Genomic DNA, 15,073 nt, shown 5'->3' with positions numbered 1-15,073 from the left:
CAGTGGGTTGTGGGTTCAAGTCCCACTCCAGGGACTTGAGCACATGAAGCTAGGCTGACACTCCCAGTGCAGTGCTGAGGGAGTGCCGCACTGTCGGAGGTGCCGTCTTTCAGATGAGACGTTAAACCGAGGCCCCATCTGCTCTCTCAGGTGAACGTAAAAGATCCCACGGCACTATTTTGAAGAAGAGCAGGGGAGTTATCCCCGGTGTCCTGGGGCCAATATTTATCCCTCAACCAATATAACACAAAAAACAGATTACCTGGTCATTATCACACTGCTGTTTGTGGGAGCTTGCTGTGCGCAAATTGGTTGCTGCGTTTCCACGTGACTCCACTTCAAAAGTACTTCATTGGCTGTAAAGCGCTTTGAGACGTCCGGTGGTCATGAAAGGCGCTATAGAAATGCAAGTCTTTTCTAAAACATCTTGAATGATCAGTAATTTGAATTAAGCAATGTAAACAACACAGGAGAGTAGGAATCCAGTGCTAAAGGCACATCACTTAAATTAAGCACCTTTGAATTAAGAGTAGACTGTATAGAGCAATGTTCCTGCTAAGCTATGCGGCTGCGCAGCTGTCTGAAGGTCCCGCGCAGGCCGTTAAACCAAATTTAGAACAGGAGATTTTGCGCATGCACAGAATTTTGAATGGACTGCGTAGCCCCTTAAAGGGACCGCGCACCAAAAAAAAAATGAGGTGGGGATCATTGGTATAGAGCCACCCATCGTTCTCATTCACACCTTGTTATTGCCATTCACCGAGCTGAAAACCGGCTGTATAAAGTGGAGTTGTGTGCCATTTGTAAATATAATATACCAGCCACTCTCCCATGACATTGCATGTGGGAAGTGAAGACCAAATGTAGTCTTCAGGTGAAGCAGGGTTAGAAGGCAGGGGATAATTGAGTAGAATGGGGCTATATTCTCTGGCGTTTAGAAGAAATGAGAGGTGATCTCATTAAAACATATACAATTCTTAGAGGGCTTGGCAGGGTAGATGCTGAGAGGTTGTTTCCCCCTGGCTGGAGAGTCTAGAACGAGGGGTCACAGTCTCAGGATAAGGGGTCGGCCATTTAGGACTGAGATGAGGAGGAATTTCTTCACTCAGAGGGTGGTGAATCTTTGGAATTCTCTACCCCAGAGGGCTGTGGATGCTGAGTCGTTGATTATATCCAAGACGGAGATCGATAGCTTTTTGGACACTAAGGGAATCGAGGGATATGGGGAATCGGGCGGGAAAGTGGAGTTGAGGTCGAAGATCAGCCATGATCTTATTGAATGACGGAGCAGGCTCGAGGGGCCGAATGGCCGACTCTTGCTCCTAATTCTTATGTTCTTCTGTAACTGGACCAGGTTGAGCAGACGTAAATCAATCCCCATTTTAAAATCTCACATTCTCCTTATTTTTATATTTTATTATAAATTCCTAACTGCGCATTTACAATGAAAATATCTATGTAAACGTATCACGCTGTAATTACAGCTTTCCACCAGTGGTGGTGCTGTAGCGGCTCCACGAGGGGTGGGAGTAATTACATCCTGACGTTGTACACGGGCAATTTACATAATAAATGTGGAAATAGCAACTTAGAATAGAAAAAATGACTGTGTGGAGACGCAAGATTTTAATATAGTTGTTACAAAATCCAGCCTCTCAAAATGAGAAAAGAATGACTGAAATTAGAATCATAGAGTGATAGAACAGAGAAGGTGGTCATTCGGCTCATCGTGCCTGTGCCAGCTCTTCGGTAGAACTATCCAATGAATCCCACTGCCCCGCTCCTTCCCCATAGCCCTGCAAATTGTTTCCCTTCTAGTATTTCTCCAATTCTCTTTTCAAAGTCACTATTGAATCTACTTCTGCTATCCTTTCAGGCAGCACGTTCCAGATCATTATAACTCGTTGTGTAAAATAAGTTTCCTCGTGACGCCTCTGGTTCATTTGCAAATCACCTTAAATTTGTGCCCTCTGTCTCATAGAATCATAGACTAGTGCAGCACAGAAGGAGGCCATTCGGCCCATCGAGTCTACGCCGGCTCGATCACAGAGCAATCCAGGTAGTCCCACCCTCCCGCTCTTTCCCCAGATCCCTGCAATTTCTTTCTCCTTCAAGCTATTTATCCAATTCCCTTTTGAAGGCTGCTATTGAATCTGTATCCACCGCCCAATCAGGCAGCGCATTAAAAAATGCACTGTTGAGTTATCTTCCTGCCAGCCCTTTTGCCATTGTGCTGAAATTGAGGATGGCGGGGTGGGGGCGGTGCTGGGTGAGGGGGGAGGGGGTAATTAGCCTATTTTTGTTGGCACAAGCGAAAGTGGGAAACGTGGAACAAGGATGTCTTGCTGCAGTTGTACAGGGCCTTGGTGAGACCACACCTTGAGTATTGTGTGCAGTTCTGGTCGCCTTATCTGAGGAAGGATGTTCTTGCCATGGAGGAAGTGCAGCGAAGATTCACCAGACTGATACCTGGGATGGCAGGAATGACGTATGAGGAGCGATTGGGCTTATACTCGCTGGAGTTTAGAAGAATGAGAGGGGATCTCATTGAAACTTATAAAATTCTGACAGGACTAGACAGACTAGATGCAGGAAGGATGTTCCCGATGGTCGGGGAGTTCAGAACCAGGGGTCACAGTCTAAGGATAAGGGGTAAGCCATTTAGGACAGAGATGAGGAGGAATTTCTTCACCCAGAGAGTGGTGAATCTGTGGAATTCTCTACCACAGAAGGCGGTGGAGGCCAATTCATTAAATATATTCAAGAAGGAGTTAGATATATTTCTTAAGGCTAAAGGGATATGGGGAGAAGGCAGGGACAGGGTACTGAGTTTGGATGATCAGCCATGATCTCATTAAATGGCGGAGCAGGCTCGAGGGGCCGAATGGCCTGCTCCTGCTCCTATCTTCTATGTTTCTATGTGTGTGTTTTAAGTGCAATGTGTGTTTGTGCTTGCTCCCTCCCGCACTCCATTTGCCAGAGAGTGCAGCCGAGAAACGCGAGAGTGATGTGGCTGGGCTTTGACTGGCTTTTATTAAAGTCTGTGTGGGTGGCTCCAGTCTGCTGATGTCACCGATGGAAGCCAGGCAAACGCTTCAAAGAGCTTCATTGTTGGATGTGTAACGTAAGCAAGTCTGCCAGTGCTGGGGGGGTGTGTGAGAGAGAGAGAGAGAGAGAGAGGGGGTGGGCAGCAGGCTCAGGAAAAGCAGGCTCATATGTCTCGCACAGACTCTGCGCTGCTTCGAACAGCCAATTCGCCAAAAGAAAAGTTAAGTTGGGTTTGAATTCCTGCTGCAGAGGGAAAAAAATGGGTGCGGTGTGTGTTCGCTGAGTTTCAGATCCGACTGCAAAGAAAAAGGCTTTTTTCTTCAATCAAGTGTTGAGGTTCCCCCCACCCCCTCTGCTTTTGGATTTCGAGCAGACTAACCCGAGGGGGGGGTTTTTTGGAGCTGGAGTTCTTTCTAACCAAACGCCGGGAGGCTTTTAAGAAGAAGGGGACGCAAAAAAAAAGGAAATCACTTCGCATCGAAGTTTAACAAATGAAAATGCTGGAGATTTGCCGTAAGCTGGTGGGGTGCAAATCAAGGAAGACTCTCTCTGCTTCATCCAGCTGCTACTTGGAAGGTAAGTGCTTTAGGAAAACAGGCAAGTCTGGAGAGAGAGAGAGGCCCTGAAGTAAATTCCATAGCTCTGGAAAAAAAACCCTTTGCAGAGGTCTCAGCTCTCATGTGGCCGAGGAGAGAGCGAGAGCAGGCACCGACGTAAACAGCTGAAGTTTGGGCGACATTTTGCTCTTTGCCTGATGCAAACTTTTATACTGGTGTTTCCTCCCCCCCCCCACCACCACCACACATGTAAGATTTATTCCTCTGAGAAATGGGTGCCCTTTTCTGCGCAGCACACCTTTTAGGCCCGAGTGCTTCCTTGTAGATTGTTCAAGGTTTAAAATGGGAATTTTTCTGGATGTGAAAGCTGTGTTTAAAAAAAAAATTTTTTAAAAATTAGCGCACAGAGAGTCAGAAAAAAATGTGGTGGTGGAAAGGTTCAATCCCTGAAGCATGTTGCCTTCTGCAACTACTCCTTGCTGCCTTTTAGGCTCTTTACAGATTATTGCTTTTCCCACCAACCTTTCCCCAAAGCTTCACAATTCGCACTGTAGCATTTATACCACAGTTTAAAATATCCGGTATTATTTGGTTTCCATCTGTTCAGTGAATTCAGATAAATGAATGCTGTAATCACTGAAACATCAGTGAAGTTGCTCTTGACAGGATGGACACAGCTCCTTGATTGATATAAATGCCACTTGTAGAACATACCCCTTCCTAATTGCACTTTTAACATCACTCCCAAAGGATGCAACATACAGAGAGAATGTGCAGGAAGGAGATGGCCTATTAGTAATGATTATGTAGATTTGCTTTTTTTCCTCCCCAGTAGATGCCGCGTCTAAAAGTTTAATTCGCCACCCAAGTTATTTGTAAAGTTTTGCTTTAGACTAAAGAGCTCCCATTGTTTCCGATATAGAACAGTACCTGAAACTGCACAGCGGCACCTAACTTGCAAAGCAGCTCTAGCAATATAAGAACATAACAATTAGAAGCAGGAGTCGGCCACACGGCCCCTCGAGTCTGACTCGCCATTCAGTAAGATCATGGCTGATCTTCGACCTCAACTCCACTTTCCCGCCCGATCCCTAGATTCCCAGAAAGTCCAAAAATCTATTGATCTCAGCCTTGAATATACTCAATGATTCAGCATCCACAGCCCTCTGGGGCAGAGAATTCCAAAGATGCACAACCCTCTGAGTGAAGAAATTCTTCCTCATCTCAGTCTTAAATGGCCGACCCCTTATCTTGAGACTTTGCCGCCTAGTTCTAGACTCTCCAGCCAGGGGAAACAACCTCTCAGCATCTTATGTTTCAATGAGATCACCTCTCATTCTTCTAAACTCCAGAGAGTATCGGCCCATTCTACTCAATCTCTCCTCATAGGACAACCCTCTCATCCCAGGAATCAATCTATACTTTGCTGTAAGTCGGAGGACGCACTATTTTTATAAGGCCAGGAATATTATGCCATAGAAGTTGATTATTCTGCTGCTGTAGTTGAAGTTGTCTGTAACCTGGCCTGTGCCTTTAAAACCATAACTGCTGTAAGTGGCACATCCTGAGGTCTGGTAGAGCTTCATTCCTCTTGGGCATATCCTGATGCCAGTTAATGTTTAGTAGTTTCTCTGTAGATTGGCAACTAATTGTAAATCCTTGCCTCCCCCCAAAGGTCAGCAAAGCCAGCAGAAAATGGCCGCTTTCTCTCGTTCATGGTTTTTAACACTTTGAAGTGTTCATTTTAAAAAAAATGACATCTCTGTGAAGTGGCTTGGGGCATTTTCTATATTAAAACTGCTCTATAAGTGCAAGTTGTTGTAACTTCGTATATGTGAAGTGCTAATTGCAAGACTTTAGCTTTCATAAATGTATTTGCTCAGTTTTACTGATTATAACGAACAGAGCAAAGGTATTTTGTGATGAATGAAATTCACGGGGTTGTAAATGTGATTTGGGTGACTGCAATATCAGCTGACACTGCCCAGGCCGAAGGAATGAACCTGCCTGTCAAGGTAACAGGCGAATGTTACTCATCCACTTGTGACATTTGTAAATGCCTGCGGGTAAATTTAATTTGCCCCTCAGGATATACAGGGAACCTTGCTGACTCCTCTCCTGAGCTGGATAGTATTTGTAGTGGGCAGGCAGGTGGATTATTCTGTTTGCTAAGGCTGGGAATGTGCTGCTCTGTAGATCCATCCCGACAGGTGATGTCGCACAGAGGCAGTTGGATCTGCCACTGAACAAGCCTCAGGAGACAGCTCATTGACACTAAGTCAGCAACTCCATCTTCACCCAAACCGCTTTTTAAATTGGGGGACTTCACTTCGTGTGTCAGCCGTGGTTCAGTTGGTAGCACTCTTGCTTCTGAGTCGGAAAGTTGTGGGCTCAAGTCCCGCTCTACAGTGAACAGGGAGGAGGAGAGTGATAGACTCCAAGAAGGCATAGACAGGCTGGTGGAATGGGCGGACACGTGGCAGATGAAATTTAACGAAGAAAAGTGCGAAGTGATACTTTTTAGTAGGAAGAACGAGAAGAGGCAATATAAACTAAATGGTACAATTCTAAAGGGGGGGTGCATGAACAGAGAGACCTGGGGGTATGTGTGCGCAAATCGTTGAAGGCGGCAGGGCAGGTTGAGAAAGCGGTTAAAAAAGCTTACGGAATACTGGGCTTCATACACAGAGGCACAGAGTACAAAAGCAAGGAAGTTATGATGAACCTTTATAAAACACTGGTTCGGCATCAGCTGGAGTATTGTGCCCAATTCTGGGCACCGCACTTCAGGAAGGATGTGAAGGCTTTAGAGAAGGTTCAGAAAAAATTTACAAGAATGGTTCCAGGGATGAGTGACTTCAGTTACGTGGACAGACTGGAGAAGCTTAGAGCAGAGAAGGTTGAGAAGAGATTTGATAGAGGTGTTCAAAATTATGAGGGGCCTGGATAGAGAGAAACTGTCCCCATTGGCAGAAGGGTCGAGAACCAGAGGACACAGATTTAAGGTGATTGGCAGAAGAACCAAAGGCGACATGAGGAAAAACTTTTTTACGCAGCGAGTGGTTAGGAGCTGGAATGCACTGCCTGAAAGGGTGGTGGAGGCAGATTCAATTGTGGCTTTCAAAAGGGAATTGGATAAGTACCTGAAGGGAAACAATTTGCAGGGCTAAGGGGAAAGGGCGGGGGAGTGGGACTAGCTGAAGTGCTCTTGCAGAGAGCTGGCACGGGCTCAATGGGCCGAATGGCCTCCTTCTGTGCTGTAACCATTTTATAATTCTATGATGATTCCATTGAGCACAAAAGTTCCAGCTGACACTCCCAGTGCAGTACCAACATCACTAAAACAGATTATCTGGTCATTATCACACAGCTGTTTGTGGGAGCTTGCTGTGCGCAAATTGGCTGCCGCGTTACCGACATTACAACAGTGACTACACTTCAAAAATACTTCATTGGCTGTAAACCGCTTTGGGACGTCCTGAGGTCGTGAAAGGCGCTGTAGAAATGCAAGTCTTTTTCCTTTAACACACCCATTACTGGGGTATATCCAGTTCTTCTGTGCAGTGGAGAGAATGTGGAGCCTGCTAAAAGTGTTGGAAATGCTTTACTGCAGAACATGAACCGGTCCAGTGGGTGGGGCTGGGTGAAGGGTCTGCACATCTCGATGCCTGTCCTCGGGCTCCGTGTGACCCAGCGAGAAAGTGGCCTGAATTAAAAAATAAACTGGTTTGGGTTGAAAGTAACAAGTAGTCAGCATTGGCAAAAGTTGACCCTCCTTACGGAGAGGAACCTCGCAGGTTTCGAGGATGTCCAGTGTGAGTGACAAAACTTTGTGGGCTGACTGCATGCTCTATAGATGGAAATATAGTTACTTAGCACCTTATCATGTTGTGTAAAATGCCTGTCCGACTCTTCATGCACAGAAAGAACTCTCCAAAACTTTACAGGGAAAAAACCCAATTCATTCCAAGTAAGTGGTAGAAAGGAAAACAGAAAAGGTAGAGGGAGTGGAGCAAGTGCTTGGTCAAAAAATAGAGGTTCTTAGGAAGGAGATGGCAAGAGGAAGTCCGAGTGCAAGGTGGAGGGATTTAGAGGAGATCCCGAGTGCAAGGTGGAGGGATTTAGAGGAGATCCCTCGTGCAAGGTGGAGGGATTTAGAGGAGATCCCTCGTGCAAGGTGGAGGGATTTAGAGGAGATCCCTAGTACAAGGTGGAGGGATTTAGAGGAGATTCCTAGTGCAAGGTGGAGGGATTTAGTGGAGATCCCTTGTGCAAGGTGGAGGGATTTAGAGGAGATCCCTAGTGCAAGGTGGAGGGATTTAGAGGAGATCCCTAGTGCAAGGTGGAGGGATTTAGAGGAGATCCCTAGTGCAAGGTGGAGGGATTTAGAGGAGATCCCTCGTGCAAGGTGGAGGGATTAAAGTAGCAGCCAAGAATGATAGAATGCGTCAAAGCACATCACACAGTGAGGTACTTTTGGAGTGCATTAATTGCTTTGTAGGCCAATGTGGTAACCATTTTGCACCAACAGTGTTCCACAAACTAGTTTGTTCTCAGTGGTATTTGTTGATGAAGGAATGTTGGCCGAGACCCAGGGAGAACTCCCAGCTCCTCCTCCGGTGGTACCATGGAATCTTTTAACATCAACCCAAACAAACATGTGAAGAATGGCACCATAGACAATGCAGCGCTCCCTCAGCACTGCACCCAAGTGTCAGCCTAGATTATGTGCTCCAGTCTGCTAAATGGGTTTGAACACTCAACCTTCTAACCTCGAAGTGAGAGTGCTACCAATCTGATGCCCCAAAATAGTGGGCTAGGCAGTGCCACCTGACCAGGAGAGGATGGCCAGCTTTTCAACAACAACTTGCATTTATATAGCATTTTTAACATAGTAAAACATCCCAAGGTGCATCACAGATTATCAAACAAAATTTGACACCAATCTACATATGGAGATATTAGGACAGGTGACCAAAAACTTGGTCAAAGAGGTCGGTTTTAAGGAGCGTCTTAAAGGAGGAGAGAGAGAGGCGGAGAGGTTTCGGGAGGGAATTCCAGAGCTTGAGGTCTAGGCAGCTGAAGGCACGGCCGCCAATGGTGGAGCGAAGAAAATCGGGGATGTGCAAGAGGCCAGAATTGGAGGAGTGCAGAGAACTTGGAGGGTTGTTGGAGGTCACAGAGATAGGTTTCAAGCCATCTCCCTTGATACTGAACACTTATAAACCCACAATATGGACAGTGTTGTAGCTGTCCTATGTTGAACAAGCACAGCACTGACTACCTGGGCATCGAACCAAGAATTCTCCAGCCACTGGATGTAGCAGTTAACCGTATGTTCGAAGTTTCTGTCGGGAAGCTGTGGGGAAACCTGGATGTCCGATGACCTATGTATATCTTCACTGCAGGTGGCAGAATGAACTCGTCCACTGTGGCCAAACGTGTGCCAATGGCTAGTGCTCAGGAGTGTGTAAACTTGCCAACCTGTTCAAACTGGTTAGCTGCGTTTTGCTGTTCTTTTCTTGGCAATGTACAAGTTAACTGGAAGCAGTTTCATGAGACACATTCAACCCAACTTGAATTCAATGGCACTGACTCGGGCTGTCCTCGTTTCTTGGTGCTTTCTCGATCACTTGCCAGAAGCAGCTGAGAAGGTGGTTGGGCAACTTGCTCTGGGCTGGTGCACATGAACCAGTGGAAAGTATGTCGAGTGATTCAGGTATGACTCTGCCTTTCCCGTGGGGGAAGATGCCCAACCTCCACTCGGATATTCATGGTGACTAATGTCGGGAATTGCACGGTGGAAATCAGTCTTGAATTCTGTCACCCCGTTGGTATTCCATGGAGCTGTGCCACCATGTTCACACCGTTTGTTTTAATTTCTTGATATTTTACGGTATGCCCCATGTTGCAGAGAATTTCTGTGAGGAAAATTTAATGTGCGGCATCTTCTGAAGGTACGTATCAGCCGTGACTCAGTGGGTAGCCCTCACTCTCTCGCCCTGAGTCAGGAGGTTGTCGGTTCAAGTCCCACTCCAGGGACTTGAGCACAAAAATCTAGACTGACACTATAGCATAGTACTGAGGACGCGCTGCACTGTCGGAGAAAGAAAAATAAAGACTTGCATTTCTACAGCGCCTTTCACGACCTCAGGACCTCCCAAAGCGCTTTACAGCCAATGAAGTACTTTTTGAAGTGGAGTCACTGTTGTAATGTGGGAAACGCGACAGCCAATTTGTGCACAGCAAGCTCCCACAAACAGTGATGTGATAATGACCAGAAAATGTTGACGGAGGCGCCGTCTTTCGGATGAGACGTTAATCCGAGGCCCCGTCTGCTCTCAGGTGGACGTAAATGATCCCGCAGTCACTATTTCGAAGAAGAGCGGGGGAGTTCTCCCCGGTGTCCTGGGGCCAATATTTATCCCTCAATCAACATCACCTTAAAAAAAAAAAAAAAACCAGATCATCCGGTCATTATCACATTGCTTTTTGTGGGAGCTTGCTGTGCGCAAATTGGCTGCCGCATTTCCTACATTACAACAGTGACCACACTTCAAAAATACTTCATTGGCTGTAAAGCGCTTTGGGACGTCCGGTGGTCGTGAAAGACACTATATAAATACAAGTCTTTCTTTTCTTTACGGATGCCTTCACAATCTTTATACCGTCAGTGATCCCAGATGTTTATATAACTCAGTAGAAACTTGATGTGGAGCCTCTTGTGCTTTTCACCTTGAAACGAGGCGTCTGAGAGGTGATCGCATAGAGGCATGTAAGGTAGTTAACGGTGTGGAAAAGCGAAATCGGGAAAATTAATTTCAATCATGAGAGTAGCTCAGAGCTGTAGGTTCAAAGCAGGAAGGTTGAATACAGGCCTGGAACGGTTGGATGCTGCAGCGGGGGATTTTAGGGTCATTGTGGATGGTTGAACGGCCTCCCTCTTCTGTAATTATCTTGCGATCCTCTTGCCCGCTGGTTTTGCAGGCAGCAACGTGAACTTTACTGGCACGTGATTGTTCAACTGTGAGGGCGGCACAGCTGGTGGATGTTTGCAGAATTCCAAAGGAGCAGCTGTAACATCACCAAGTAACGAGCTTAGTGACTTGTGTGAAAAGCGACGACCCATCCCTGCGACAGAGGTCCCCGCACTTCTGTGACCAATAGATATGAATATCTCACGATTTGATTCTTTTTGATTTAAATTGATCTGTTGAATATTGTGTTCTTTTTACCTTTCTTCCCCCCCCCCCCCCCCCCCCTCTCCCTCCCAAGTTAGCCTCCGGTATTCACACTGACCTTTTCTATCTGAGGGGGGCGTGGGGGGGGGCGGCAGGGGCAGGTGGGAAGGATCAGTAATAACATGGTCCATATGCTGGCGACACCTCCCCACTGTCAGGGATGGGAGCCCTCCTTTCAACTCCTTTCCTTGTTTTTCCAGGTGACACAACAAAAAGCAGTAAACCTCCCGGGAAGCCCGAGTACAAAGATGTCAGATGACTCTGATTAAAACTTAGTGCTCTCGGTCGAGTCCTGCAGTCCAGTGCAGCAGCTTAGTAATCCACCAGCTATCTGCCATATTTTAAACTTCTCTTAGCAGTAATCTGTTTTGATTCTTTTGCTTTTCTCAGTCCGTATTTTACATTATGCAGTGTGTTTGACATTAATAAAGCACAGTTGGGTAGCACCCTCGCCTATGAGTCAGAAGGCTGTGGGTTCAAGTTCTCACTCTAGAGACTTGAGCACAAAAATCTAGGCTGACACTCCAATGCAGTACTGAGGGAGTGCTGCGCTGTCGGAGGTGCCGTCTTTCAGATGAGTCAATAAACCGAGGCCCCGTCTGCCCTCTCAGGTAAAATATCCCATTGCACTATTCCTGGCCAATATTTATCCCTCAGTCGACATCACTAAAACAGATTATCTGTTCATTATCACATTGCTGTTTGTGGGAGCTTGCTGTGCGCAAATTGGCTGCCGCGTTTCCTACATTACTACAGTGACTACACTTCAAAAAGTACTTCATTGGCTGTAAAGCGCTTTGGGACGTCCGGTGGTCGTGAAAGGCGCTATAGAAATGCAAGTCTTTTTTCTTTTTTTTTAATCTATGAGACATAGAATTTATTCTACACGTACATTAAAAACACACCACCTCCGTGCAAGAGCTATTGATCCAGCAATACTATTTGCCAAATACCATTCCAGAGCCTTCCTTGAACTGGCTCCTAAAAGGCAAGTGAGAGTGGCAAGTGTTGACTTAGATTTTTTTTTGATGTGTGATTAGGAATCTATTGGGGAATTCTGGGAATATGCAGCAGTCGCTGAGTAAGTGTATCGGGACTCGATCTGTTTAATGTAGTGCCAGGAAGTGAGTTCTAGATTCCCAAGCTGCTCCAGCAACAGTCAACCAGTTAAATAGAAATTAGTCATGAGCACTGTGATTGAACTGTACAGTTCTAAATAGTTCTAAGAATGAGCGGTGATCTCATTGAAACGTATAAAATTCTAACGGGGCTTGCCGGGGTAGATGCTGGGAGGATGTTTCCCCTGGCTGGAGAGTCTAGAACCAGGGGTCACAGTCTCAGGATAAGGGGTCGTCCATTTAGGACTGAGATGAGGAGAAATTTCTTCACTCCGAGGGTGGTGAATCTTTGGAATTCTCTACCCCAGAGGGCTGTGGAGGCTCAGTCATTGAGTATATTCAAGGCTGAGATCGATAGATTTTTGGATATTAAGGGAATCTCTTCTTCTTAGGCAGTCCCTCGGAACCGAGGATGACTTGCTTCCACACTAAAAATGAGTTCTCAGGTGACTGACGAGTCCAATGCGGGACCTACAGTCTCTGTCACTGTTGGGGTTGTCCATGAGGGTCCTGACGTTCCAGGTCCCGAACTTCATTTTAAAGGGTGGAAGATGCCTGTGCGTGAATTCTTTTAACGTGGGGTGGCCGTTGCACACCAGCTACCACACGGGCTTGACAATCTAGAGATATGGGGATAGGGCGGGAAGGTGGAGTTGAGGTCGAAGATCAGCCATGATCGTATTGAATGGTGGAGCAGGCCCGAGGGGCCGTATGGCCTCCTCCTGCTCCTATTTCTTACTTTTTTATGTTCTAATGTGCTGGAGTTTACCTTTACATACAGAAGGTAGAATTGTAAAGCAGTAGTTTTTGTTGAGCAGTTCAGATGTCAAATGTTTGAGTAGCTCATAATGCCATCCTTAGTCACAAGGTTGTGGATTCAAGTCCCACTCCAGAGACCCGAGTACAAAATCTAGGCTGACACTCCAGTGCTGAGGGAGTGCTGCACTGTCGGAGGTGCCGTCTTTTGGATGAGATGTTAAACCGAGGCCCCGTCTGCTCTCTCAGGTGGAAGTCAAAGATCCCACGGCACTATTTCAAAGAGCTGGGAATTCTCCTACATCCTGGCTAACATTTCTCAAATGCCAGCCGATTAACTACGCCATTCATCTCATTGTTGTTTCTGGGATCTGTTTGTGATGTATTTGCCTTTACGACAACAGCCTCTTCACTTCAAAGTAATTCATTGTATGTATGTGAAGTGCTCCGAGACATTTTTTTGAGCGGCGTGGTAAGGTGCTGTATAAATGTAAGCCTTTCTTTCTAATGCCAAGTTAAATAACCCATTGCATTCCCCCTTATCAACAACAAAATAAATCCGCATGTTGCTGCTGTCAAATCACATTGTTTGATTCTCAGCCCATGCTGTTTGCCATGATGCTCGTTGGTAGAACATGGTAATCGATGTTTGGGCGATATCCTTCATTTCATTTGTCTGCATTCTTGGCCCCAGTGTCACTACTGAACTCAAATGGAATTCCCACATTTCCTCCGTTGCTCAAGCTGCTTCCAAAAAGCTGTTTCCTTTTTCTGCCCGTTTTCTCTCTGCCCACCCCTCCCCGAAGCTGTTGACTCCTTGATGTGCTATGCGTCAGTGCGTATGCTGGTCAGTCTTCCAGTAACCTGCCAAAGTGGCCATTCTCCACATGAGTCTAGACAGTGAGTTTATTGGGAGGCCGATAGACTGGATTGGGGAGGGGGAAGGCTAGACGTTCTCGCAGCCGAGCCTGAGTCTGTCATTAACTAACATGCACAGCTGCACACTTGCGGCAAGTGTCCCTGGACAGCAATAAGGAATGGAATCCCCGGCTCACATTCCCTTCACTGGTCCAGGGCTGCTAAGGCAAATTGTAGCTCTCCTAAACTTTCCAGGCTGAGATTGACTAACTCGGGGATGGAACCTGGTGCCTTTCTGGATACAGGAAACTTTGTGCTATCCGGCACCGACGGGACCAAGCTGTTGCCGTCCCATCAAAACTGCCGGACAAACCAGCGCTAATGTTAAAACATACGGAAGCTTTTGAGCTCCGTATCTAGCAACAAACCCTGTTGCTTAGCAACAGCTTCTAAACAGTCGGCTTGCAAGCGTCTCTGTAGCTAAGCAACAGCTTTAGCTAGACCTTGCAGAGCCTGACTGGTGAAAAAAAAGCAACGAAAAGAAAAAAAACTTACTGAACCGACTCCTGAATTTTGCCGGTGGCTCGAGCATTCCGGACAGTTAACCTCCGGATAAACTAAAGTTTCCTGTAGTATGGTTCTGCTCTTCACTGTGTTAACCAGAGGCATCATTGGCAAAGCTGAGCCAATTGCATCTCTTCCCCCCTCAACCACCCTTAACTCTATGAAGCTCAACGATGTCCAAGACTTGAATGCTGTTCCCACATCTGCGGAAGCTCTTCCAACACCCCTCTCGTGCTCGTGGACCGGTTACAAGACAGAACTCATCAATCCCTTTCTCGCCTTTATTCCCCCAGGTTCACACTCTCTCTCTGTCCCAATACTTTCTTTTAAATCTATTTACTGTAAACATATCTCTCTTGCTCCTCCTGAGCCTTTCTCAGCACTTTGGTGCAACTGTGCCCTGCGTTATATACAGTAACAGGAGATGGTTTACTGCTGCAGTTTCCCAATCTGGCGAGCAGTGGCCAGGCACTTGCCGCGAAAGAGGGTATGATGCACTGAGTTCTCCTGGGGCTTCCGCTAGTGTTGGTTTCAGGTGGCATTGTTTTGGAGTCCAGAGAGCAGGTGCCTACTTGGCCTGTCAACTGCAGATAGATTCGTGGTTCAGGCAGATCAAAAAGAAAAAAAGAGGAAGACTTGCATTTCTATAGCGCCTTTCATGATCACCAGACGTCCCAAAGCGCTTTACAGCCAATGAAGTACTTTTGGAAGTGTAGTCGCTGTTGTAATGTAGGAAACGCGGCAGCCAATTTGCACACAGCAAGCCCTCACGGACAGCAATGTGATCATGACCAGATAATCTGTTTTAGTGATGTTTGATTGTGGGATAAATATTGGTCTGGACACCGAGGATAACTCCCTTGCTGTTCTTCGAAATAGTGCCGCGGAATCTTTTACATCCACCATCCATCTTCTATTGGGGAAATAATCT

At 46.4% G+C, this 15,073-nt stretch overlaps 1 protein-coding gene across 2 annotated transcripts in view; it reads left to right on the top strand.

Moving 5' to 3' along the window:
- Positions 1-15,073, top strand: part of abl1 (abl oncogene 1, non-receptor tyrosine kinase) — a 230,514-nt gene that overhangs the window by 108,555 nt on the left and 106,886 nt on the right. The window contains exon 1 of one of the 2 annotated variants that reach the window (XM_085965315.1): positions 3,149-3,624. The exons of the other annotated variant lie outside the window; for it this stretch is intronic. Coding sequence (XP_085821441.1) covers positions 3,540-3,624 — 85 coding nt within the window. The 5' untranslated portion in view covers positions 3,149-3,539. Of the gene's footprint in view, positions 1-3,148; positions 3,625-15,073 lie in introns of those variants that run through there. 2 annotated transcript variants of the gene reach the window in all.

The sequence above is a fragment of the Somniosus microcephalus genome, chromosome 23, assembly GCF_052327205.1.
Source record: "Somniosus microcephalus isolate GS21.2 chromosome 23, FLI_Smic_1.0, whole genome shotgun sequence".
NCBI classification, from domain to species: Eukaryota; Metazoa; Chordata; class Chondrichthyes; order Squaliformes; family Somniosidae; genus Somniosus; species Somniosus microcephalus.
Note: the sequence above shows the minus strand (reverse complement) of the source record. Positions and strands in the feature narration are given on the sequence as shown.